At 41.3% G+C, this 25773-nt stretch overlaps 2 protein-coding genes and 1 long non-coding RNA gene across 5 annotated transcripts in view; 2 read left to right on the top strand and 1 right to left on the bottom strand.

The window, feature by feature from the left end:
- Window positions 1-3693, bottom strand: part of CHM (CHM Rab escort protein) — a 60733-nt gene extending 57040 nt beyond the window's left edge. For both annotated transcript variants that reach the window (XM_032123740.1, XM_032123739.1), the window contains exon 1: window positions 3596-3693. In XM_032123740.1, the coding sequence (XP_031979631.1) occupies window positions 3596-3644 (49 nt within the window). In that variant the 5' untranslated portion in view covers window positions 3645-3693. The remainder of the gene's footprint in view (window positions 1-3595) is intronic.
- A 22-nt stretch (window positions 3694-3715) lies between these two features.
- On the top strand, window positions 3716-17433 carry LOC116450858. Its single transcript, XR_004242989.1, has 3 exons — window positions 3716-3924; window positions 13552-13667; window positions 16453-17433. It is a non-coding gene; the product is annotated as an uncharacterized LOC116450858 (long non-coding RNA).
- Window positions 17434-21225: 3792 nt separating this feature from the next.
- DACH2 (dachshund family transcription factor 2) overlaps window positions 21226-25773 on the top strand; it is a 250069-nt gene continuing 245521 nt past the window's right edge. For both annotated transcript variants that reach the window (XM_032124108.1, XM_032124106.1), the window contains exon 1: window positions 21226-21781. In XM_032124108.1, coding sequence (XP_031979999.1) covers window positions 21294-21781 — 488 coding nt within the window. In that variant the 5' untranslated portion in view covers window positions 21226-21293. The remainder of the gene's footprint in view (window positions 21782-25773) is intronic.

The raw sequence follows: 25773 nt of genomic DNA, 5'->3' as shown, positions 1-25773 counted from the left end.
TTAGTTTGTCAAGGTATAGTTTTAAAATTGTGTTAGTATTTGGAAGTGATTTTTCCTAACACACTACACTTACATAAGATAAACATAAAGTACTTACACCACTCCCAGCATATCGAACAATAAATAATAGATTCTCCTGACAGGACTTTGATGACCTGGCAAAGCCCGAGTGCTTTCAGCCAAAATCATATGAAACCATAAATCACTCTTTATTTTATAGAATATTTCAAAATGGATTCCTGCTTTCTACCTTGAAAGTCATTTCATGTGTTATTTATAACCACTGAAAAGCAGAATGGAAAGAAAATTGCATAGAACTAGAATATTTACTGTGACTGCTTTTATAAAGAATAACTCCTTTTTAGAAAAAAATTAGAATTACTGGCAGACAAACTTGTGAATACAACACCTTTTAAAGAGCCATATCCTTTACAACTTTCCCAGCAGCTAACGCAGGTCTTGGGGAGTGTCAGAGACAACAAGTCAAGACTCAACACTATCCAGTTAACTGAAGAAATTCCAAGGTAAACATGACCCTGCACCTGTATCCACACCACTTTGCACAGCCACAAAGTTGCAAATCTTGGCACTTACAGGGGTTTCTGCCCTAAACTCAATACTGCCGAATATTTTGCCTATGAATTTTCCTATTTGACAACTGCCTGAAGACAAAAGCTCTGCCGCTGACTCCCAGTTCTGAGTCTCGCTCTCAAAGACTCCTGTTTTTTTGGACTATTTACCAAAGAACTCCTCATGGGCCCTCTGGCTATCACTGCACCACATTTAATGCCTGCACTCATTTAAAAATGACCCCACAAAAGCTGATCAATAAGGAACTCCCTTAAATGAATGACTAAAGCCCACCTTGAATTCCTTGGGCAAGCACTGGCAACAGCCCTCCAAACCCAGATCCTACAGGCTTTTAGACCAATAAAAATCACCACAGATCACTTCACAGAGAAGAGACCTTCCCAAATAACAGACCTGCTCTGATGACTGATTTCTTTAGTACTATGGATGTAAATTCCATGGTAGCAGTGAAACTGTAGCTGCTGTACTCACCAGGATGAGTATTTCTGTACCCACGTCCATCTTGCTCTAAACTTGCTCATGCAAGAAAATGTCTGAATTAAGGAAAAGGAATTTCTTCAAAAAGAGAATTTCCTTTTCCCATAGCACTATTGATGAAGTAACTGAACCTAGACATTAACTGAAGCACTGATGACTAAAATTTAGTTGAGGCTGCATTTGCGTTAACCTTAATACAGGGAAACAGTTAAATGAACCTGAAACAAAAACAAATCCAAATCTTATGTTATAAATCAATCTAATTACTAAATTTAATAGATGTACAAGTTATAAAACCAGGAAAAGACCACACATACAGAAATTAATGCAATTACTACTATGCATTAAAAGTATCATTTAACACAAACATTCTAGTTACTACAATTAGATATTCATAGGTATGCTCAGCACTGCTTACACCATTAGAAACTAGAGGGTTGAAAACTAGGCTAAAATATTCCCTCAGGAGTCAATTTCCAAAGGGAAGACAGATGAAAGTTCTACTCCAAACAATCTTCCATAATGGGAAATTTAATACAGATTAAAAAACCCTCAGTCAGTCACCAGTGTTAATCACCACTTATGAATGTTCTTAGTAAAAAGGAATGCAAAGAAAAGACAAATAATTCCTGAAGTGCAGAATTCTGAGAATCCTGGAATTAGTTAGAGCAGTGCTCTCTACAGGTGGGCAAAAAGGCATCCTGGAATTCAAATCAACACTGCCAAATGCAGCGATATTTCAGAGAACTTAGCTCAGAGAATTTCCCTCCTGCAGCATCAAAGCTGTAATCTCACACCTCGCTCCAAAGCAGGGAAGATTGGGTTTGATGGCTGCACACGACCTGCTCTCTATGGCACAGGCAGTTCTTGTTCCCTTAGTGGCTAGAATAGCTAAACAGCTTAACATTCATATCATTTTCATAAACCTCTGAGTTTCTGCATTGGCTGCATGAACACTATTTACTCCATGGCAGTAAAGAAAGGATCATCCCCAAAAACCACAGAAGTTACACAATGTTTAATATTTCACCCTTACAATTTGATATTTCAGCTGTTCATTATTAACCAACCTTCTACACACTCAAAATGTTCTCAAATCTGAGCACATAAGAAAATGTCAGATTCATTACTACATACCATTCCACAGAACAGGGTTAAGACACAGAAGGGATCTCTTAATCTGCTCAAGAACTTAAATTTTGCATTTTTAGCAGAGTTTTGGTCAACAACGGGAGCAGCATGGTTTCACAATTACTTGAAAACTCCAGATATAAATCAGAAATCTTTTAAGCAATTATACAAACACTGTATGGTGATTGGTTTTTTTCTGCTGAACACTGAAATCATCAATTTCATTAAGAAACTCATTCATTCTATTCCAAATTGCTAAAAACCTTAAATCCCACGGACGCAGTTTGACAGATTAGTGAACTCCAAAACCAGTTACTAATTTCACATGGAAAACAGTAACATTTACAAGCGTCTTCCCATTTGTGCTCCAAACAACACCCTGAGCTCTTTACAAAGGCGAATAAAATCTGACTGTAAGTTTAGGACCTATAAACAGTGATGCATTTTAAGACCAGACCTCAATGCTGAACTTAAGGTGTGGGGCTCACCAAGACCAATCTGAACCAGGTCATTGTCACCGGGTTCTACAAACAGAAGTCTATTTCAGTACTTCAAGATTATTTTGTTACACAAACAGCAAGAATCTTAGTTCTGAAGCAGTATTTAAAATTTTCTCTTGGAGTTACATTGTGGTAAGTTACAGTGAGACACTCCAGGTCTCCATCATTATTGACCTGAACAGGATGAACTTGTACAGGATAGAGAAAGTGCAGAAGATTAGAATTAAGTGTCTGGTATATGCAATCATTCACAGACAGAGAAATGTGCTTTAATGAGAAAGACTCAAAAAGTTTTGTGTTACTTATAAGCAGGCATAAAGATTAGAAAAACGACCTTGAAGATTTAAAACCAGTTGCATTACAGGATATGATAGAAAATGTATTTATCAGCCTATAGCACATATACTGCAACGGGACAGAAGTTCAGCTCTTCAGAGCTATTTTACGTGCACAAAAATAAACCTCACCAGCAGGATGGTATTTCGGGAATAAGAACTGGCAAGGGAGTAGTCAGGCAAGGCGTTCTGAGGCACCAAAGGAGCCCCGGATCTCAGGTGTGGAGGCAGTCACAGGGCCGGGGATCCTGGCAAAACCCTCCCAGGGCTAGCTCCACACGGCCCTCCCCGACAACTCCATTTCTAAGCAAATCTGGCTATTTAAATGTGAGCAGCAGCCCTACAGCGGGCTGCGAGTGGCCGGGACGGGATGTCCCCGCCGGTGTCACGGAGACGTCCCCGCAAATGTCCCCGCAGATACCTCAGCAGCCACTCGCACACCCTGCCCACCCTCCCCAGACACCGCTGACGCCCCTCAGCCGGGCGGCCCCCCGCCGCCCCTTCGAGCTTCGGCCCCTGCCAGGGCCCGGCGCTGCCCCCCGCGCCCAGCCCGCCCCGTACCGGTGCCCACCACCACCACATCGAACTCTGTGGGGAGGTTGTCCGCCATCTTGGGAGGCGCCGTCACGCGCGCGCCGCCGGCGGAAAGGGCGGGAGCGGCTGCCGAGGTTCCGGCGGCGCGCGAGGGGCGGCCCCGGCGGCGGGAGCGGAGCTCTGAGGGGCCCGCGGGGAGCCGGGGCTGCTCCTGCTCCGTCCGCTTGGAACCCGCCAGCTCCTCGGCTTCAGCATCCCTCACCGCTCTGCCGTCCTGCCCAGCCACAGAACGAGTCCTTACCTGCTGTGCAGGAATGCTGCGGGATACATAAATATACAAGCACCTACATCCATCAGTAAGCTTCTTAAATACAGTTACATGGCGGCATTCCACCTACTGAGCGAAACGTAAATCGCTTCAATGCAAGCACGCGTATTTTTGTATGACTTACGGGTCTATTTGAGGAAGAAATTCTTAAATTCTTCCCTGTGAGGGTGGTGAGGCCCTGGCACAGGGTGCCCAGAGAAGCTGTGGCTGCCCCTGGATCCCTGGAAGTGTCCAAGGCCGGGTTGAACGGGGCTTGGAGCAACCTGGACACTGGAAGGTGTCCCTGCCCATGGCAGGAGTGGAACTGGATGGGCTTTAAGGTCCCTTCCAACACAGCCCATCCTGTGGTTCTCTGAACTCCACTGAAGTTCCTTGGATGACCGTTTCCCCAGAAACAACAAATTTCACTTTTGTTATTTTCCCTGCATATTCACTGTTTCCAAAACAATTTCTATTTTTTCTTTAGTCTTGTTGCTCACTATTCCTTGTTAATATAGCCAAGAAAATATTTCCATCATTATTTCAAAAAGTTTCCTTCCCTCCAATTGCAATATATTTCGTTTAGCCCCCACGTTGAACACAGATTTAAAAAGAAAGTTCTTAGAGTGTTAGTGTTAGTTAGAAAGTGTATCAGTCATTAATCTTATGTCCTTTCTTGTTAATTAACAGATACATTAGACTCTACTATGTTCTCTGCATGCAAAACCCTATTTTTCTCAGCTCATTAATGAACTCTTTCTTTCCCTCTGAAGCCCCTCTTCCTTCACCTTACAGAGAAAAGAAGGTGAAAACAGGGATAAAACCCAGAATCTCCTGGTTCAGTGTAGCGCCTCCCGTAACACCAGTCTAAGAACAGCAGGACTAAAACCACAGATTTGGAAGAGCCAGATACAGCAATGTAGGCAAAATAACCCAGCACAGAACACCTGTGCCAGAATATGCTAGAAATTTCTGGAAAGTTTTTATTTTGCATTTAATGGCTTATATGGCTTTAAACTAATCTCTTAATATTATTCATGGTGTATGATTATATTAAAGTCTTAGCACCTTAAATCAATAATAACAATAAACCAGCTAGCAGCCTGTTAACACCTTATTACAAGCTCCTTATTCACATAGCAAAAGAATAGTGAAAATAGTAAAAAGTGACTAATGGAAACCAGAGGCCACGTTGCCCCTGTGGTACTGCCAGACGTGCTAGAGCAGAGTGCAGCACAGAAAACAGTCTAGCAGGAAACATCCGACAATGCCAGAACAAAAATAGAGATTTAAACATCAGCACTTGATTACTGTGCTGACAAATATGTAGCAGAGAAAATGACGAGTTATGAATTCAGATAGAAAAGGGGTAAGATCAAATCTTACGTTCCTTATATTTATGTTTCCAAGTGTCCCATAGAGATTTTGATTAAAACTTCCATTCTGCAGCTCCCGTGCAATTCTGCAAACGGAGCTGTCATTTCTGCTTTTTAACGTGTAAAAGAAATATAGCTCCAGAATTCTCACAATGCTGGATCATCCCTGACCTAAATGTCTTGTGCTGAGGAACAAAGCATCACTATATTGGTTAGATAAGACAAACTCCCCTTGCACATCCTTTTCCTACTGAGGGAAGGCACACTCAGGGAAGTATAACATCATCATGAAACCCTTTTGTTACTGTTGAATATAATTCTAGGACTGCACTGGAGCAGAGCTATTTCACTGTCAATGTCTTACTGTTTCTCAAGTGCTTAAGTATTTATCCCACCACAAAATGCTGTTGTTTGGTGTTGTGAGTTCCTGTTAGCTTCATTCATAAGATGCAATCAGTGCAATCCTATTTCGTGATGACAGTCATTATCCACTGGACCAGAAGTCCTCCTTAGTACTATTTATTTGACAAAAATGATTATTCAGGATCTTTAACTGCAAGGTTTGTCAGTCCCACACAACACCAAAATATTTCTCTGTAGCTCTATCAGCAAATGTAGAAGTGAAATATGTAAGTATGAATAATTTTTATGAAAATTTCATGGACCTTGAGAAAATGTCTTGCCATGTTTTTCTCTTTAGCTATTTAATTGCAATGTCATATTAACAGAAAGCAGCATACCCAATTCTGCATGGATGAATAAGCACATTCAATAAAGAAGATTTAACAGAGTAAATCAAACACTGGATTAAACATTTTCTGCATAACAGACCACAAAATGGGCATTCATTTTACCAATAGATCCTCTACATTAGAAACAAATAGAAATGCACACCAACGTAATTAAACTGCACATCCTGTGTCCTGATTACTGAATTACCCCAATATTTTGTTAAACTAGGTCTCATCAATTAGAATTGCCAAAATGCATTCCAAAATGCATGCTGAAAAACTGAGCGTAATTTTTTTAAACATTTGGATTCAATAAATTTTTCTCTGTTTTATGAAGTAATTCTTCCGTATGTAATCCTACATATTGCAGAGGATTTATACAGAACGTTTAGCAATACCAATTCAGAAAGGCATACAAAGATCCGTTTTAAGATCTCACTTTTAGCAGTTTTAAATACTTTTTCTGACAACTTTTCCACCTTTGATTTCAACCAAAACATCTCTCATAAAAACATGGTGTTTTACTTCATAACTTTTATTTGGGATTTTCACATGTTCATAGAACTACCGTTGTTACTTTAAAGTCTGTGTTGTTAATATCTATCAAAACGCTTTTCAAAGTACAGTAATCTGAGCAAAATCTCATAAGCTCTGGAAGCGTTTTTATTTTCCCAGGTAGGAACACTGAAGCCCAAAAGAAAATCAGGAAGAATCAGCATTAGAATTATGGGGTTTCTAGTTATCTCAAAATCTGTCTCCCACCATTTGATCAAATGTTTCTTCCTCCTAAAACAAACAGCAAATGCTTCATATTCACTATGATGAATTTTAATTTTTTTTTGAGTTATGTAGTCTCTTTATCCTGCAGTGATCTCATGTGTGACATCTCATTATTCATTCTATTATTCCCTCAGTGGATACAGAATTTAATTCTCCTTGAGTACCAGTTTGAATAAGGATCAGCAGCAGGATCGGGCCTATTAGCTGCTTTAAACATCTAGTGAATAACCTGATTTATCCCAACTAAATGGCTCATTAGTTCAGGCAGCAAGGCAGTGTTTGTGTGTTGCTGCAGTTGTGCGTGGTTTTCCTCTGGAGTTTGCAGTTCCACAACTGGCACTCACTCACGCATGCACCACCCTGATTGTTGATTAACCACAGGAACAGCCTCGCCACACTCAGGCATGTTTGGGAAAAAATTATTTGTTTCCAAATTTATTCTAAACTCTCAGACAACCTTTATTCCAACTTCCTCTTTTTTACCACTGGCTGAGTTGTTCTTCCTCTCACAGCTTGCAGTGGTCAGTCCCAATTGTGCCCATATAACTTGTGTGATATTAGTGGCATTAGACCCTAAACTGCAAATTCTCAGTCAGATGCGGACACTCAGTTCCCATGGATGGATGAATACTCCTGTGATACAGGCCTTGGTAGATCAGTGACCTGAATATATTTTAAAAACTCTGAATAATTAAACCCACATTCTCTACCTGAAGAGCACTGAAACTCATTTTGAAGTTGCCCTTTTGATTACTATGATGTGTGTAAATTATAGGATTGCTTAGAGAGACTGGAAAGAGAATTACATGTCACTTGACTTCTGTAACCATGCAAGGCAAAGAATCTATTTTTTCAATCTTTATTTAATAACATTCTGCAAAAATTCTGTAGATTTCTCATGGCAATCAAAATTATCTTGTACAAAATGAGCACAGAGGAGAAAACCCAGGATCATAGCTCTGATCAGGCTGCTCTGCCCAGAGTAACTGGCAGAGTATGGAAAGAAAGTTCCACTACAGCTACATTAAGAATTACCTGTAAGTTTTATGGGTTTCCTAAAACTACAGGTGTCCAGGAAGAAGGAGAGAGTCCTTGCAGCCCCAAAATTGAGGTTGGTTCAAAATCCAGGATGCTACAAAGCAGAGTTTAATGCTTTCTGTCCTGGTGGTGCCACTATTTGTATATTCCAGCATCTAAAAGTCTTGGTCAATTATGATACTTCAGAAAGTGTCAGTAAGCACCAGAAAAAAGACATGGACTGGACATATAAGACTGCTGTACGAAGTTGTGTAATAAATCAAGATTCATTAAGATTACGATTTATTGAGATTTAAGGAGGATGAAGTAAAGATGGACAAGTGTGTCTAATGACATTCAGTTACTGCCTTACTTCATTTGCAATATTACTTGAAGCAGTTTTATTGCATAGTAAGGTTTTCAGTCTTGTGTTCTCTGAGTTTAGGAAAATTGTACCTTTTCCAGCACATCTGGAGACTGTAGCTTATGTAAGAAATTAATCTCTTTTCTCTGGAAATATTCCCATTCTTTTATATATTGCATTTCTTTTATTAATCTCTTTTGACTTGTTGCCAGTTTATGAATACAGGTCCTTCAGCCATTAGTGCATATTCCTACTTCATTACAATCAGCACAAGTTCTACCATGCAAAGTTCAGCCTCTACATCCTGGTCTTTTCTGTTTGATTAACAAACCACAATTACAGCTGAAGGTGAAATGTATATTGCCTTAACCAGGAGATAGGAGCAGTTATTTCATTTCACCTAATTTGTATATATGTATTTAAAAATGTGCCCATACAAATACTGAAAAAACCCCAGGAATTAGTCTGGGAGATGGAGGATACAGAATATGAAACAAAATAAAGCAGCCACAGATTGGAAATCTTGCATTTCCCAATTTGAAGAGAATGACGTGCAAGATTATTGAGTATTTTTTAAACAGCAGCATTCTCCAGTCTTGAAAATCATAAATGGCATCTGGCTGAAATGAAAAAAGAGGATAAACCAAGACTTTAAGTTCTGAAACTGATAAAGGTCCCTTAGGAAACTCCCCATAAATATTATGATATAATTAAAAGGGTTTAAAGTAGTCCATAAAGTAAAGGAATTGATGTGTCTCATATGCAGTATTTTTGCCTAGACTTCACCAGAGAAACCATAAACAAAAGACTATAAAGGCCTCAGCTGAAATGAGTTCATGCCAGCTGGGATTCTTGTGAAGACATACGTGTCACCAAGGACTCCAACACCAAACTGTAGCCAAGAGACATCTGAAAGTTAGGAATGAGTAACAGCCAGGGACCAACTTTCAGGTAGAGCAGGCTATTGGTGATAGCACTGGTAAAAATCAAATTAATAGAACAACTACGTTGGAAATTACGGAAGCAGGTGAATAAAAATGGTAACACAAACACTATTCTTACTTTGAGAAAGTCTCTGTTGGAGGCCGATTTGCCTCAGTTCCGATGCTGGCTCTATCAGGGCTCCACTTGGAGCTCTGTGTAAGAGCAGAGATTTAGTTTGGGCTTTGCTGTTGCAGTGGTGGAAATTTAACATTATCTGAGGGTACACACAGCCAGGGAGGGGCTGCCAGACCCTCTTCATCTGTTTCCTCTGAAAGGGCATATATGGAAATATCTGTCAGCTGCAGGAGGGTGACTTGGGGACAAATTTAAGTTGTGAAAGGGCTGTGGCTAAAACGAAAGCTATCAGCTTATAAACCAGGAGTATGTGTAATCACCTCTTTAATAAGTGAATTTACAAAACCCATATACAGCAAAGGGCTCCTTATTGAGCATTTCCCTCCCAACATTACAGTTCAAGCAAGTTTGGTGTTTAAAATACTCTGTTTAGGATTCGAAAACCAGAGAGTAGCAATAGTGGTGCACTGAAATTTTTAAGGCATTTGAAATGAGATTATACTCAGCTTGCTTACAGAAATGAGAATAACTCTTGTTTTTCTTTCAAAAGTTGTAAACTGGTGCCAGACTGTATGTATGTGTGATGCTTTTGAGAATTCAGGATGGACACTTAGGATTTAACATCCATTTTTCATTAATCCAAACATAGTACACTCCATTTAAATGCCGCCTTTTCTTCCGCAGAAGAGAAGACATCCACGTTGCACTTATTAAACTTTAATTAAACTATATGTCTAGGAAAAGAATGCTCCTACTCTAAACACTATGTGGACCAGCTACATTGAACTATTTAATGTTTTTATAAGATGGTTGCAGTTTAATCTGTTTTCAGGGGGCAATGCACCTGAGCATTGTAGCATATCTGCAACCTGAAATTCAACCCCATTGCCTTGATAACAGGGTGTTCTCCAGGGTGTGTGTCCCCAGAGTGATAACGTGCAAAATGAAAACAATAAAAGGTCAAATCTTGTCGTCTGAATGAGAAATGTAACAAATCATAATGTACAGTTCTCATTAGAAAGTTGTTTGTTTGTTTGTTTAGTCTTAGCATCATGTTTTTCAGGGTAAGATGTTGACTGAGCAGATCCCAGATCCATGCAGTACTCCCAGTTCTTTGATAAGGTTACTTCTCCAGGAGCAGAGTAGTTATTCCTAGAACTACAACCACCTCTCTCAGGCATTCTGCACTGCAGACTCTCTAAGGGCAGCAAGGAGACTTTGAGCCATTATACTTCACTTCAGCTCTGTGCCTGAAATGATTCAGAACCCAGAAAGCAGAACTAATGGAAGCACAACATTCCCTCCCCCTTTTTGTACCTCCTTAGCACCTAAGGAGCAGCACTTCCTCCTCTGTTTGATGGAGTAAATAAAGGAATAGGCTGTGGCTCCTCACACTGGGAATATTAATTCTATATAAAGACCCTTATTTTGGCCCTTCCATTAAGCCAGAAGAGACAGAATTCCCCCCCCCCCCTTCAGAAGAATGCTGTGCTGTTGTCAATGTTGAGGCAGATTATTAGGAAGATTTGCAAGAGTAACTACTTTAAATGGCCACATTCATTTTAAAGAAAAGAAATATAATTGGTATTTGCATAGAAGAAAATGGATGAATTTAAATTTTAGTTGATTATAATTATTGTCATCATAATCATCATCATTATCTTTGTATGTCTAAATGACTGATTCAAAGAAGAATTTTTAACACATTTCACATGTCAGTGCAATTCTTTTCTGTTTTGTGCTTTAGTGTTTGGGGTTTTTAATTTGCTTTTTTCAGTCTGAACTTTTCATGGAAGCTATTGTAATCTTCTTAAAAGGTGGAAAAATGTTTCAAAAGAAGTCAAATCAATAAGTACTACATACATCCTTTTTTTTCCCAATAAAATGTAATCAAATTGTACAGAAAAACAGGTCCATAAATACTGTGGGATGGCACTTTGAAATGCTCTTAAGAAAGAGATTGTAAATAGTGAGGTGCTACCTAAATCTGGCCTTTTGAGCCAGACAAGGGATGTTAAACAGGGATAGTTGCACACAAATTAGTAGGTGACCTAATCGAAGTGGTAGTGCATCCAGATGAGGGTAGCATTCCAAAAGTCCATTAATGAACTGGAACTGTATGTAGACACTGAGCTCCTAAAGATTTTCAACGTTACTAATAATTGTTTATATCTCAATACTATGGATACTGATGCAGCTGGGATTTAATTCTGTATTCCCTGGTAATGTTGCTACAGTAAACTGTGTGTATTCAACTAGTAAATCTATATTGTGTGAGTTTATCAGTATTGGCAGTTATGAACAGTTCAGATCCACAATATTTGTTGGTGAAAGCAGTTTCCTTTTTACTGAGTTTATATCACATCAAAACAGAGATGAGCAATCAAGACTACAAAGGCCGTATATTGTGCATAGCAAAATAAAAGTTTCATAATTTCCATTTCCCTGATGACTTTGAAATGACTATGAAAAGCATTTTGCCGCAGAGGGATCATCATAGCTGGTGTGATAGCTGCAATTCCTGATACCTGGCATCTGTGAAAAACAGGGCTTGATCTTCCAGAACTTAACCTTTCGTGTTACTTCATTTTATTTTGTCCCTTTACTCTTCCATGAGGATCAGTGAGCCAAGTGCTAAAATCCTGTTTCTGACCAGGGTTACTGTGACTTGTGGAAACAGCTGCTCCCTGCAGTCTTGCAGATGGCAGTTTCCTGATAGCCTCTTTTCAGATGGCTTCCTGCATGACAAGGAATTCCCTAAATAGGAATTGGTAAGATGGATTCTATGGGAAGCCTTACTTGTCTTTGTTCAATTAAGTTATGGTGTCTTTTTTCCTATTTTCTTGGGATGAATAGAAGCATGTTCATGACACTACACAAAAAGATACCTTAAAAAACATGCTTGGAGCTGTAAATACTCACAGATGAGATGCCTCTGCCCAAGAGAAGGAGTGAGAGAGAGCCTATTGGAAAGATTTTCCTGAGTGGCTGCTGTTAGGCAGAGAAATGGTCAGAAGGACTGACAATTGATGAGCTGCAGCACAGCTGTGGAAAACTTCTGGCCAAAAGACAGACTTGAAGTTTCCTCACTTTTGTCCAGGAATTTGAATTTTTAACATAAATTTTGTATTGAAAAGGATTGCACTGAAAGATGCTGGATTCAAGTAAGTTTCACTTAATAGAGAATACCAGCAAACCCAGGATTCCTGGCTAATTTCATGCACTGAAGTGACCACAGTGTGTTCAATCAACATTCATTACTATAACAGCAAAGAAAATTGGTGTCTGAAGTTCTATCACTCTAAGCAAAACCATTTTTTTATTTTCAACAGTTTTCTTAAATTCTATTGATTATATAAAATTAAGCACTATCTCAAATAGAACTCCCAGTTCAATTTTTAAAATTTAAACTACACTGTACATTTACATTTTAGGGAAAAAATACTTACATTGCAAAGTCTCTATTAAACCTTGCTTTATTCTATATTTGTTGACCTTGTGAGAAAAAAAAAGGGGAAGATCTTGTCATATTTAAAATCATCATGGAATTAAATTGTAAGACATCCCTTCAGAAAAAAATTCCGAAGAAATACTTTTGGTTGACAATGCTCCTCAATGCAAAATACTCTAAAATTCATAATAGTAATGAAAGATACCAGCCATGGTCTCCCAGGATACTAATAAGTTTTAACATTATAGATATGGGTAAGGAGAATTTTCAAAAACTCAAACTACAGGATGGTTGTGCATTAAATAATTATGATCACAGGTGTTCCAACCTGTACTTTTAATTCATGGCCTGATCATCTTTATGCCTCCACAGGTCACTGGTAATTCCATCAGAAAGTCAATGAAGTTAAAGCATATAAAGCCAGGTTTATGTAAGATTACATATTTTTTGTGGGTTATCAGTGTTTGTCACATCAACTTTGATGTGAAAGTAAAAATGGAGGAAAAAAGGAAGATAAAGTCAATAATGTCTCCTGAAGATGAAGAAAGACATTTCTTTTTTCATGTGATTTTATCACTTTATCCGAAACTCACAGAACATACTGAGACACAGAGATTGGTCAAGTTAAAAACAAAACCTGCTCTTAAACATTTGATTCTCATCTCACTCTCATCTCCTTTAACTGAGATTCAGAGAGACTCAATTCTACTGTGGATTCAGCCTCACCAGGTCGGGCTTTGTGATGGGTAAAACAGCAGAATGAGTCCCCAAGGAGGCCTTTCCCTCCACTTCCTGTAAAGAACTGTGGAGTGTCCTGTAGCTAATTTCATTAAATAGTTACTTCTATTAAAAAAAATTAAAAAAGAAGGTTCATTATATTTTTTTCAACCTCTTTCAGAGCTGTGAAAAGGATGACCCAAGAGCTGGCAGAGTGGCAGGAAGGCCTCAGGACCAGGCTCACTCCTCATGGAGTTAAAAAATAGATGAGAATTCTGAAGGAGAGGCTTTTGCAAGGTTTGTGTGAAATCAGGAGCCAGCAGTTGTGTAGATCACTGGCCTGAACTTCCCTATACCTGTCTTCTATTCTCTCTAGACTGTCTTCCTATTTCCCTATACATCCCAGACCTCGTATTAGGTAGGATTTTTATTCCCCTAAGGGAGTGTGAGGTAGAACATCCTGGACTTCATCAACTTCAAACAGTATCCCAAATGAAAGTATTTATCTATTTTTAAATTTGCATTCTAAGTGAAATGCTTCACACCTGCCCAGGCACCTGGTCCAGGGATCAAAGGGTCAAAAAGGCATGTACTGCCTCAACCAGTTTGGACCAGTTCCATTGATTTTTACTCTGAACTCCAGACTGATTTCAGTAAGAACTGGCAGCACATATTGATATTACCTTATGGATTTCAGAAGAAATTGTAGTGTTTGAAAAGACAGTATCATAAAATTGATGTACAATGCAAAATACCCATTGATCCCCATTTGTGTCAATAAGATTTCTATAACTTGAAGATGGTAAAACACTGAAGTGTCTGGTCGTATCCAAGGTAAAAATACCACTCACTTCCATGGAAACAGAAGCAGGCCCAAATTATGAATACTAAAATATTATCTGAGTAATGAAGTATTTAAATCTCTATTATTTCATTACTGGTTTGGATATTAAAAAGTCAAAGTATCTATAGAATTTTAATATATGGTAATTTCTTAATATTTACGCTCATGCTTATAAAAGATCTGGACTCCTGAATGATGTAAATCAATTATCCCTGTGTGTGTGAAATGCTGTAACAAGATCAATGAGACCTGAACACAAGGAGGCATCTTAGGATAACAGCTGCAGATGCACACATTCTGTGGTAGAAACCAAACAAATGAACACACACTGCTCACCCTGATGGTTCTCCCTCCCCCACAGAAAATCCCTGCCATTACCCTGCCCAACTGTAAATGCATAAAAGGAAAACCAAGTAAGAGCAGGTAGCAGTCAGGATATCAGCACAGGCAAAGTGCAGTAAATGGTCACTCCTAGAGCCGAGGTAAAAGAAATGCTTTGCATTCAGGTTGGGAATTCACTTTAGATGGGACTTAATGGTCAGACTCTGCTTACAACCAAAAGCTGTACAGTTAATGGCTCTATGGAAAACTGCAAGGATGGATCTTTACTGCCTAAAATACATATTGGTTTTAAAGATGAGCTCAAGATGATTACTTTCACAATATTAATAATTCCCCTAATTGGATTTCCACAAAGTAGATTCAATAAAATACTGAAAATATTTAGTCAATAAATCAATTTCACTTCCACTGAGTCTGGATATCTATAAATTTTTTTCTCATTGATAAAATTATGTTTATGAAAACCTATTTTCAAGGAAACGACTCCTAAGATTTTTATTGGAAAATGCTTTGCAGTTAAAACAGAAATGAGAATTAATGGAAGGGCCACATGAGCCTTACATGTATTTAAAAAAAAAATCCCACAAACTGTTTTTTTGTTACTTGAAGTAGAATGTGATGTCCATGTTTAAAAATACCAAAAAAATGTAAAGAAAATTAAATACCTTCTTATCCCACTAGATGGTGGTGCCTTCAGATTAGGGCTCAGATGCTCAGACAGACAGAGCCGGAAAACTTTTGCTTTCTTTAACTGACCTGTAAATGTGGAGAGTGAGAGATGAGGTTAATCATGTTCCTCTGGGAATAGTAACAAGCATTTGGGTATAATGACTTACTGAATATATTGGAGTACATGGATTTGTGTCCACAGTGCTTTGCTATGAAGTGTGTTTTAACTTCAATACACATCTAATAGTATTAACTTTTCTTCCTGAAGAAGAAAAGGTGCAAACAATATTGAACCTTAATGATGATTGTATCTTGTGTAAAACAGCTTTGTTCCACCAAGGACCTGGTCCTTTTGCTGCCCTCTCTCCTCAATCGAAATCCAGATTAAAGTGGGGGATCATTAGCAATGACTGCATCTTGTATTCATGGATTTCATGGGAATAAGTTTAAAAGTAGCACTCACATTTTTGTATGACAAATGTACGGCTAGCTTTCAGAAAAGGTATTTACACATCCGTTAGACAGAAAGTGATAGTGCCAAACATGGCAGGTCACATCTCTGCAGTGATAACACAAGTGACATTTTGATGAATAGGAAAAGTAGATGGGACCTTGTTTGAGAGAGTATGTTTGTGCTTTAGTTATCTCAGGCTCTGTAGTAAATGGTCACATCCTTCATGTCTCACATAAAGCTTGAGCTGCGAGCTCAGGGCAGGTTCTGTGAACTGCAGAAATTATCTCAAGGGCTGCATTTGTCGAGGGCTGTCCAAGAGGAGGCCCCAAGTCGCGCTCAGTGCATGGAGGGAGCCTGGAGGCGCTGGCTCACGCCAGGCTGGAGCGAGGTTAGAGCACACAGAGTATTAAATGTGCAACTCTGCCAGTGAGCAGCCAGCAGTCCTGCCCACACAGGCTCTCCCAAACCAGCCACAGTTCCCTGTGTCCAGAGCAAGCCATGGGGACAAACTGCTAGGTGCACACGGTTGTTCCCGAGACCACCCTCCCAAATATGTGCAAAGTAGCCAGTGATCAGTCAGAAGCAATGTGTGAGACTTGCACTGGAAAAAATAAGTCTGGACTGTTTTCATTTTGCTTAAATATCATGATGCCCATTGTTAGTATGAAAAATTTAAGATTAATATTAAAAACTGTTTTGTGGATGAAGAACACAAAATTCTAGTTCTAGTCAGGTAAGCTCTAACATTAAGCTTTCCAATTTTCTTTTTACAGATAGTGTGATGGTACAGAAAAGTTAAGGATGACCGTGTGTGTCTTGGAAAAGACAGCATTAATCAAGAACCCCAGACTTCTTTTGTTGTCCATAAGTGTTGTTGCTCAGGGGGTTTTACTCACATCACCCAAGTGGTCATCCCATTTATAATACCTGAAGTCATCTAGAAACCAGCCCTCCTTCTGGCACAGTTTGATCTGTGCTTATTTGCTGTATGTTCCATTCCATTTATTCTGTTCCTCCCAGTCTACTCTTTCACTTTTTGATTCCCATGTTTGCAACATCTCCTCAATTTGCCATTTCTGTTGCAGGTAACAATCACCAGCAGCACAATATGTCACATTAGTGTGACCTCCAAGAAAGATTACAGACCCCATAGTCCAGAGACTTCCACATAAGAACGTCACAGCCAAAAAAGGCATAATCTGAGACTTTTTAATGAGCACTTAGCAGGGAATTCCTTTCTGTATCTTAGAGGACTGAGGCAGAAAAATGGATACAGAAATGGATGTGAATACCTCGTTCTTCTGCAGAGCTTTCCTTGTTTTGCATGTTGCATTTCTCACATGCAAAACAATGAAATCTTCCCAACTGTATTAGGGAGAAAGGATCAGCTCTTACTTTCTCTAGAAAGGTGGGCAGGATTTTCTGAAATCCTAAAGAAGCAAAATTCACTCCAATCATTGTTACATGCTGCCATTAAGGGTTGAAATGCAGCATTTGCCAAGAGTGCAAGTTCCTTTATTTGATCCCTTTGACTGTACCAGTATAACTGCCAATCACAGGAAATACCTCTAATAACTCTTCCTTTTACTTAATAAGGAATACCACATCTTTAAAACATTAGAAACAGATGTCACTGCATTACTTCACTGCTGATGTATGTAATAGAAATGACACACTAATTAATTTAATGCAGTATAAATGTACTGATTATTTATCATGGCTGACAATAAAATTATGAAAACATTCAATTACAATCAGTGGTAATTCATTATTTATTGATTCTGCGTTATGCACACATTAATACAATACATTTAATCACCTAAGAGAAGGGATCATTTTTCTATTGATACTTAGACATTTAGATTCATCAGTTTTATGTAAAATCCTTGATGTTTAGGTGGGAAGTTTTAATCCACAATTCCAAAAAAAACTCAGCTGAAATGTCAGAACTAAATTGAATACAAGTGTCAAGTACGAGTGCGTCTAGAAAAATGTGGGCACAAAGAATGACACACTAATTTCAGTCTCTTTCTCACGTCAGTGGCCTACATTTGTTAATGTAATTGTGGGTACTCTTTCTCAAGGAATCCAAGGCATTAAACATTAACCCAGCAAAAAGCTAATACTGTTTTTTCTTCCTTTTCAAGCCGTTACTCAGAATTAGCACCATCAGGGCTTTGCATGCTCAGGACGTAAGCTCAGAGCTCACTAGGGCAGGTTACCAGCCTTCGACTGGGCCCTGCGAAATTTCATTGTTAAGGATGAGAAGATTGTTGTGACTCAGACTCCAGTTGTGTTGGAATTCAGAAAAAAAAGGTGTTTCATTTCGTTACAATTAGGGTGCATTGCAAATGCATCTTCCAGTTATTTTTTATCCTTTATTTTGGACCCGAAGTTACCTCTGACCTTTGTAAATCTATGTTCACATTTATTCCCTCCCACTTATTTTAGGGGCAATCCAAGTTCTTTACTAAAAAGTAGTATTTTTTTTCCTATAATCTACCCACATTGGACATACCTCTATGAAGTCCGTAAAAAATATATATATATATTAAAAAAAATCACATTGTGATATCTATGGAATTTCTATTTTTATTGTCCTCCCTCGTGTTCGGCTACAGGAAACTGAGATGAAGCACAAGTATCACTATTGAGCTCTCCAGTCTTCTCTAAACAAAATTACTATTTTTAGTTAATACCCTACTGCTTCACTTAGAAAGCTGTCATTAGATTTTCTCAGTATCTCCCCCTCGTCAGGTGTGTCACCCACCATTTTCTCCCTGGATCCCATGGAGAGCAGGAGCCATGTTCATGCCAGCTGGCAATAAGTAATTTCCAGAATGCTGTTGACTGGGGCTTTCCTCTCTCCTCCTGCGTCAGGGAAGAGCTTTTTCCCATTTCACTCCAATGGGGCATATGCAAGGATGATAAAAACAAAAACAAACAAACGGAACCTTTGCTTGACATCTTGCCATACAAACTCAGCCAATTTTCGTATAGGATCAATACACGATACACCAATATTTCTGTAGTTGCCAGTGTAAGAAAACAGAGTGTTCTGCGCACCAGTCAAAAAGGAAGAAAAATAATGAAACCTTACTTTTAAAATAATATTCTGAAATACTTATTTCAGCTATAGGGAGGCTTAGTAGTTTGTACACATTCAGATTACGTACTGCTGGACTCCATTCAAATAAACCATCTGGATACTTTATAACTGACAAGATATTACTGTATGATTGTTAGGCTTTAGTAACTCTGCCTTGTCTTTAACAAAATTACAGAGAAATAATAATATTCATAGCTATAGTTGATTTGTATATGCTTAGTTGAACTGGACAGCTGCCTGGCATTAATTCTCAAACCTTGAGCATTTTCTAAGTTTCAGAGCAGTTCTTCTCTCCATGGACAGTCACCTCTCAAGGATACTGCTTTTACTACAGCCTTTATGATTTTATATTGCTTCATGCCACTCCAACTCGCTGGGTGTTGATGCGCAAGGCTTCCTCTGGCCTTGCGAAAATTCGGTCTTATTTAGAAATATGTTTAGCTTATGGAAGACATTAAAGTCAAAAAGGGAAAGGAATTCTCATGGTGGATTTTGATTGTCGCATTAATCTCAAAGGGGAAAAAAAAAGTCTTTAAAAGGGCAGTGTTTGAATCTGATTTATTAAATCTCTTAATAGCAATTATGTTCAGAAAATTAATGCACCAAAGTTTCTATCTAAGTCATTTATTTGTTATTTCTATAATTTCCAGTGTATAAATATCTCAGATGAGTTCAGAGCTTGATTGTACTGAATATTTTGCCAAAGTAAGTAGCTCCTGCCCCTCAGAGCTTCCGGTCTAAGATTTGAGCCTAAAAAGGTGTAGAAACTAGTTCAGAAAATATGAGAATTCTTATTGAAAGTATTAATTTAAACTAAGTTATGTGAAAATTCTGCCTTGGTTTCAGGCAGTGAGACCTAAAACCAGTGGCCAGGCTTCTCAGAACACATAAAATCAATGGGGAGAAGGGGAGGTTCCTCTAGAGTGTAATTTAAGATCATTTATGTTCACAAATATAGCAATTTAGTTAGCACACAGTCATCTTCTTTCATCTAAAATGGGATTACTCATAATGCAAAAACATTAAACTTCGCAGAGAAGGTGCCTAAAGAAGCAAGCCTAACAAAAGGAAAGAGAAGATGGCATACACAGGCACTGGAATCATGGAAATAGCTGAAATGCTCTGTTGGTATTGCTTGCTTGGTATCCACTTGAAAAAGTTTTGTTTATTCTCTTCTGCTTGCTTTGTTGAATGCCTTAGGAGAAAGCTAAAAACAACAACAGAAAAGGAGGGGAGTGAAAAAGTTAAAGGACCAGGAAAGAAGGAAAGATAAAGAATAAAAACCAGTGGGAACAAGCAGGCAAGAGGGATGTTGAAACACAGGAAAAACGGGAAGAGGGTGGGAAAAGAGGTGTGATATAACACTGGGAGAGGGTGAGAAGCAAATAACCAATGTAGCCAGCGTGCCCTGGGTCTGCTGGGTGTCTGATCATCCTTCGGTTCCACTTGTTCAGGGACAAGGGACGCACAAGCCTTGGGAGTTCTTGTGTCACCTGCCCTGGATCAGGTGGAGGAGGCACAGGATGTGCCCGGCTCCCAGGATGTTCGTACACCGAGGTACCACACGGTGTTCTGGAGGCTGCGGGAGGAGAGGGCCGAGCCCGTTGAAGCTAAAACACAACCGATGCCGCACCGAGGCTGGGCTTTTCAGAGAACTGCGTGCCAGACCTCCCGAAAACGGCCTTTGCCTGGTGCGAGTGACCACAAACTTCCACATCTCTCACACCTCCCTCCGTCCTGCTTGTGCCCGTCTCTGGAGGGGCTCGGCTTGCTTTAGGCCTGACTCAGAGGCCGCGGACCCGCACTCCTGTGCTGTGCCGGTGCCACGGCGCTTGGTGCGTTCCCGGTCCGCGTTTGTCTCATGTACCAAACGGAACCTCGCACCGCCACCCCCTCTCCCCATTCCCTTCAGCTGTGGCGGGGCACAGGTGTTTTAGCACTTACAAACGTGCCAGGGCGCAGCGACCGCTCCAACCCCCCGGGGAAGGGATGGGGACGGTCCCAGCGCCGCCTCCCCTCCGCTCCCTTGCCTCAGAGCGCGGGGGAGCGCCCGGGGGACCCCCTCCCGGTCCGGGGACCGAGACCCCATCACAGCCTGGGGAGCAGGACCCCATCGCAGCCCGGGGAGCCCCGCGGGATCCCGTCACAGCTCGGGGAACGGGACCTTCTCCCAGCCCGTAGAGCAGGAGCCCCTCGCGGCCCGAGGGTCCCCCCCGAAACTTTGCCCCGAGTTGCGGGCGCAGGGACGCGCTGCCCTCGCTCTCTCCCGCCCCCCGCCCCAGGTGCGCGGCCGGCGCTGCCCCGCCCCGCCCGCGCCCGCAGCCACTCGCGGCGGTGGCGCTGGCGGCGGGCGGGGCGCATTGGCTGGAGGGCGCCGTCACTCTCCCCCGGCGGCGCTGGGGAGGGGTCTGGGCGCTGCGTGCGGGCGGCGGGAGCGCGGCGGTCCGGCGGCACCGCACGGAGCGCAGCGCGGGGCTGAGACAGCCGCGGGGAGCCGCGCCGGCCATGGCGGTGTCCGCGCCGCCCGTCATCGCCGCAACTTCCAGCGGCGGCGGCGCGGGGGGCTCGGCGGGTTTGTTCCGGGCGGACCCGCTGTACTCCAGCCCCGCGGAGTCCCCGCGCCTCACCAACAGCCTCGTCAACACTTTCCTCTCGGCCGGCGGCGGCGGGGCCGGCGCGGGCGGCGGTGGCGGCGGCGGCAACGAGTGTAAGATGGTCGACCTGCACGGGGTGAAGGTGGCCTCGTTCCTCGTGGAGGGGCAGGAGCTGATCTGCCTGCCGCAGGTCTTTGATCTCTTCCTCAAGCACCTGGTGGGAGGGCTGCACACGGTCTACACCAAGCTGAAGCGGCTGGATATATCGCCCGTGGTGTGCACGGTGGAGCAGGTCCGCATCCTGCGCGGGCTGGGAGCCATCCAGCCCGGCGTCAACCGCTGCAAGCTCATCACCAGGAAGGACTTCGAAACTTTGTACAACGACTGCACCAACGCGAGGTGAGCGCAGGCTCCGCTCTCGCCCCCGGCCGGCCCGCGGGGAGCGCAGCTGGGGGCGGGGGCGCGGGTCCTGGGGGAGGGAGGCGTGGGGGGCACCGAGGGGCTGAGGGGGAGCGGGGCTGGGATGCGGCGGTGCCGACATGGAAAACTTTCCCTGCTTCCATCAGCCCCACGATGGCCGGCACCGCCGGGCAGCGGAGCGGCTCCGCGCGCCGGTCTCCAAACTTTTCTCCAAGCAGGGAAAGCCGATAGTTCCCGAAAACACTCCTTAAAAAAACCCCCGAAACACACAAGTTTCCTCCGTTATTGTTGTCCCGCTGAAAGCCGCGGCTGTGCTCCGGCCCCGGCGCTCCCGCGGGCGGTGCGAGCCGGGTGCCCGGGCAGGGGCTGCGGGTCCCGGTGCCCCGGAGCGGCTCCGCTCCCGCACTCGCAGCTCTGGAGCGGCCGCAGCCCCTGCCCTGCCCGGCTTCGGTCACCGAGCCCCGGATCCCTGCTGGGTCCTGCATACTTGGGGTTATAATCGTGGTTTGTGACCTCATGGCTGCTGCCTTTAGAAATGATAATGATCTAAATAAACACAAAACCCTCTCGGGGCTCGGCAGGAACACTGGTGCCGTGGGGCAGGGTGTAAGGCAGGGACTTCGGAGATGACATTCCCTGCTTCAGCAGTTGGTGAGGGACATCTCCAGAAACATTTGCATGTCAGTGTGCTGCTGCTTTCTGTGGCAGCAAACTTTCTTTACAGACGCTTTCAGCGAGCTTTGGGTACGATATCCGACCTGCAGCGTGCAAATGTTCAGTAACTTTGGGCTTTGTGTCGCTAGTTCGACCTGCTTAGCACTGAGCGGGGGTTTTATTTTTTTAATAACAACTTTCTTAATTTCGTGCCAGTTCGGGGCCTGATCCTGCTCTTGCTGCTGTGAGCTGAAGCAGGAGCAGACCGGGCGTCATTCTTGAATGCAGTATTTGCTTTGTTTCAAATCGCTTTATATTACAGGTGACGTTTTAGAGATTAATTCCTAGATATGTTAATACGAACTATGTGCTTTTTTTTTCTTGCTCTTGTTCTATGTAACACCTTCTCCCGCTGCCTATTTCAATGTGAGGCACCTCGATGACATCACACCTACTGCTTTATTAAAGTGATGGGTTTGGAAGTAAGGTCTGAGACTTACATTAATTTTATTCATATACGTTAGATTACTAAGGGGCACATTTAACATGTAAATGCTTCTGTGAAGTGTTTCTGAGACTCGACTAGCATGAAAGTTGATGGTTAAAGAAATACATCTCGTTAATTTCTGTGACCGTGCCAAAGTTTTCCATTAGGGAAATACAGGATCTGATTTGATGATGCAGCCTGTAGATGCAGTCTAATGATTTCTGCTCTCTTACAACCAGTGATTTAAAGTCTTGAAATGCTAAAGTGTTAAATGTTTAAAACTTGTATTTCACAACTTTTTTTTTTCCTTTTCTCTTTGATAAAGACTTATGGGCGTGATAGGATGAGGGAATGGGTAATGCAGGGAGCAGTGGGAAGGGTGGCCGGGGGAGCTGTAGGTGAGGAGCCGAGTGATGCTCCAGGAGGGCTGAAAGGAGCAGTCAGTGGAACGGAGCCCTGGTGAAAGGCTGGAGATCAGGCAGAGCAGTGTGAGGGGGCTCTTGCAGGGCAGAACCGCGTCTGACCCCTGGCAGAGCTCTCAGCTGAGACTCACACGTGTTGAATGTGCTTAAGCACAAGCTCTCCCCACCCTGCTATGAAAACATTTTATTTTTATCTGTTCAGGAATAGCAGATCCCTTTACATTTTGTTTGTTTATGCCTCATGAAAATGTCACTGGTTGGAAGAACCTGCTCACATCAATGTGTTTTGCATTCACGGTTTCAGGTGTAAGGCATGAGGAGTGTTATCAGCACACCTGAAACTTTGCTCAAGGATTGTAACTTAATGTTAATTGTATTCTGCCGTGCTAATTAAATGCTTAATACCTCATTTTGTTTGCAGATTATTATTTCCCTTGAACAGTCCATACTTACTGGAGAGAATGTTGGGTAAAAATAGTTAAATACATGAATAATCTATTTATTTTTGTTTGCTGTGAAGTGACCTGGGGAGCACTGCAGTGCATGTTATCAAATCAAAACAAATCAAATACAGTAGAACTGTTAAAAGACATGCTCACAATATTTAGTTCTGTACCTGGAAAGTAAAGGCTTGAAAATACATGGTCTTTTAGAAATATTGCTCTCCACTCAGAAGACTGTGCATTGCTTTTCTAGTTAATAGTTTTTTTTTTTATTTGATAGGGATTTATATCTGTATTTGACTACTGTAGAAATGCTGCAGTACACTCAAGAGCTGCCAGAAAAAGCAGTAAGAAATGCTAGGTATTATTATTTTCACTGGTGGTTGACTTGTAAAAGTCGACGTCTCTTATGTTAGTGTGCACTTATAGTAAGTTTTTTAATTGGAATGCAAACCAGCAATTATAAATAACTAAAAAAAGAGAGAAATTCTATTTCTGCTGCTTACTCGACTGCATTTTTTTAGTAGAGTTTGTCTACAGAGCTAGTAAGAGCTGCAGAGAAATACACTCGTGGGCGAAAGTTTTTTGGTGTTTGTGTTCTGTAACAGGAGTTACTATGTCCAGCAGTTTTGACCTGTGTCTTTTTGTAGTACATTCACCTGTAATGTTTAAATTTTCATCAGCATGTTTACAGAATGTTCCTAAAATGTTTGTTGTTAGCCAGCACCATGCACTCTAATTTGCAAGCAACGTTTGTGAAATGAAACTAACTGCTCATTTCATTACAGGTCCCACCTTCAAGTGAGTACAACATAGCGACAAAATCTAGCTCCTGATGGGCAATACCTTAGAAGATCACTTAAATTATGGAGGCATGCTTAAATTTAGTAGTAAAGCATAACATTTACTTAACTAAAAAAAGCCAGCAAACTGTAATGAGGATTTATTTTTAAAATGAAATTTAAAACTGTAGTAAGAATGTGTTTATGATGGTGCATACGTCAATCCTGAAAAACAGGATTGTATGAGTATGATCACAACCTCTTCCGCAGGGTTCTATATGTGATGGATGCTATTGACCACTAAAAAAGCATAGTGTTGGTCTGGATTATTCAGTGAATAGTCAGAACACTTTCCAGAAAAGAGCATTTCAGTGCATGGCATATTTTTTGTGATTTAAAGTAACCAGTTAAGCTAATATTTTGTATTACTTCGGCTATTCACAAACAATAAAAGGCTTTAGAAATGAATTTAAGCAGTAAATGCAGACATTTAATTTTATGAGATAATGAGGGTCTAGTCATGTTGACTATTAAAAGCTACCCTATAGTCAGCAGTACTCTGTCTTTTATTAGGAGACTGATGTCAAGATTATAATTAAAGCAATCCAGCCATGTAGCACTGCACACAGCTTCCTGTATATTGATGGGAAATGTGGACATCTGATTGTCCATAAACTTCTAAGTGGATGTTTAGCTTGCATTCAGACTTGGCCAAATTTGTGAATTTTGGAGGTGTTAGCATTTTTAGATACAGAAAGATCAGTTTTTCAGTTGTCTTCCTTGGAGAGGAGGCTCACTTCAAACACTCTGGAGAGAGATCACTGGCAGAGTGCATTCTGCTTGAGATGGAGAAAGGAATTTTCCCACTTTCTGAGCAGTGCAGTTGTGCTTTTGGAAAAATCCCTCTTTCTTTTTGGGTATCTTTAAAGTCTGTGCCTGTTCAAAACTCCTAAAATACTTGAATATTTTCATCAGATGCATATCTAATCTGGAGAACCCTTGATTGAAATTCCCTTCTTTCTTCATAGCACTAGAGCTCCCCATTTGAAGTATAACATGCTTTTCCTCTAAAATGGAGTATTTGTATGATTCCTGCATGTGTATATGCATAATACATATGTAATTTTCTACTGAGACTTCTACAACTGAAAAATACTGTGTTTGTGTAGCGAAGACAAAAAAG

Source organism: Corvus moneduloides, chromosome 14 (assembly GCF_009650955.1).
Source record: "Corvus moneduloides isolate bCorMon1 chromosome 14, bCorMon1.pri, whole genome shotgun sequence".
Lineage (NCBI taxonomy): Eukaryota > Metazoa > Chordata > Aves > Passeriformes > Corvidae > Corvus > Corvus moneduloides.
Note: the sequence above shows the minus strand (reverse complement) of the source record. Positions and strands in the feature narration are given on the sequence as shown.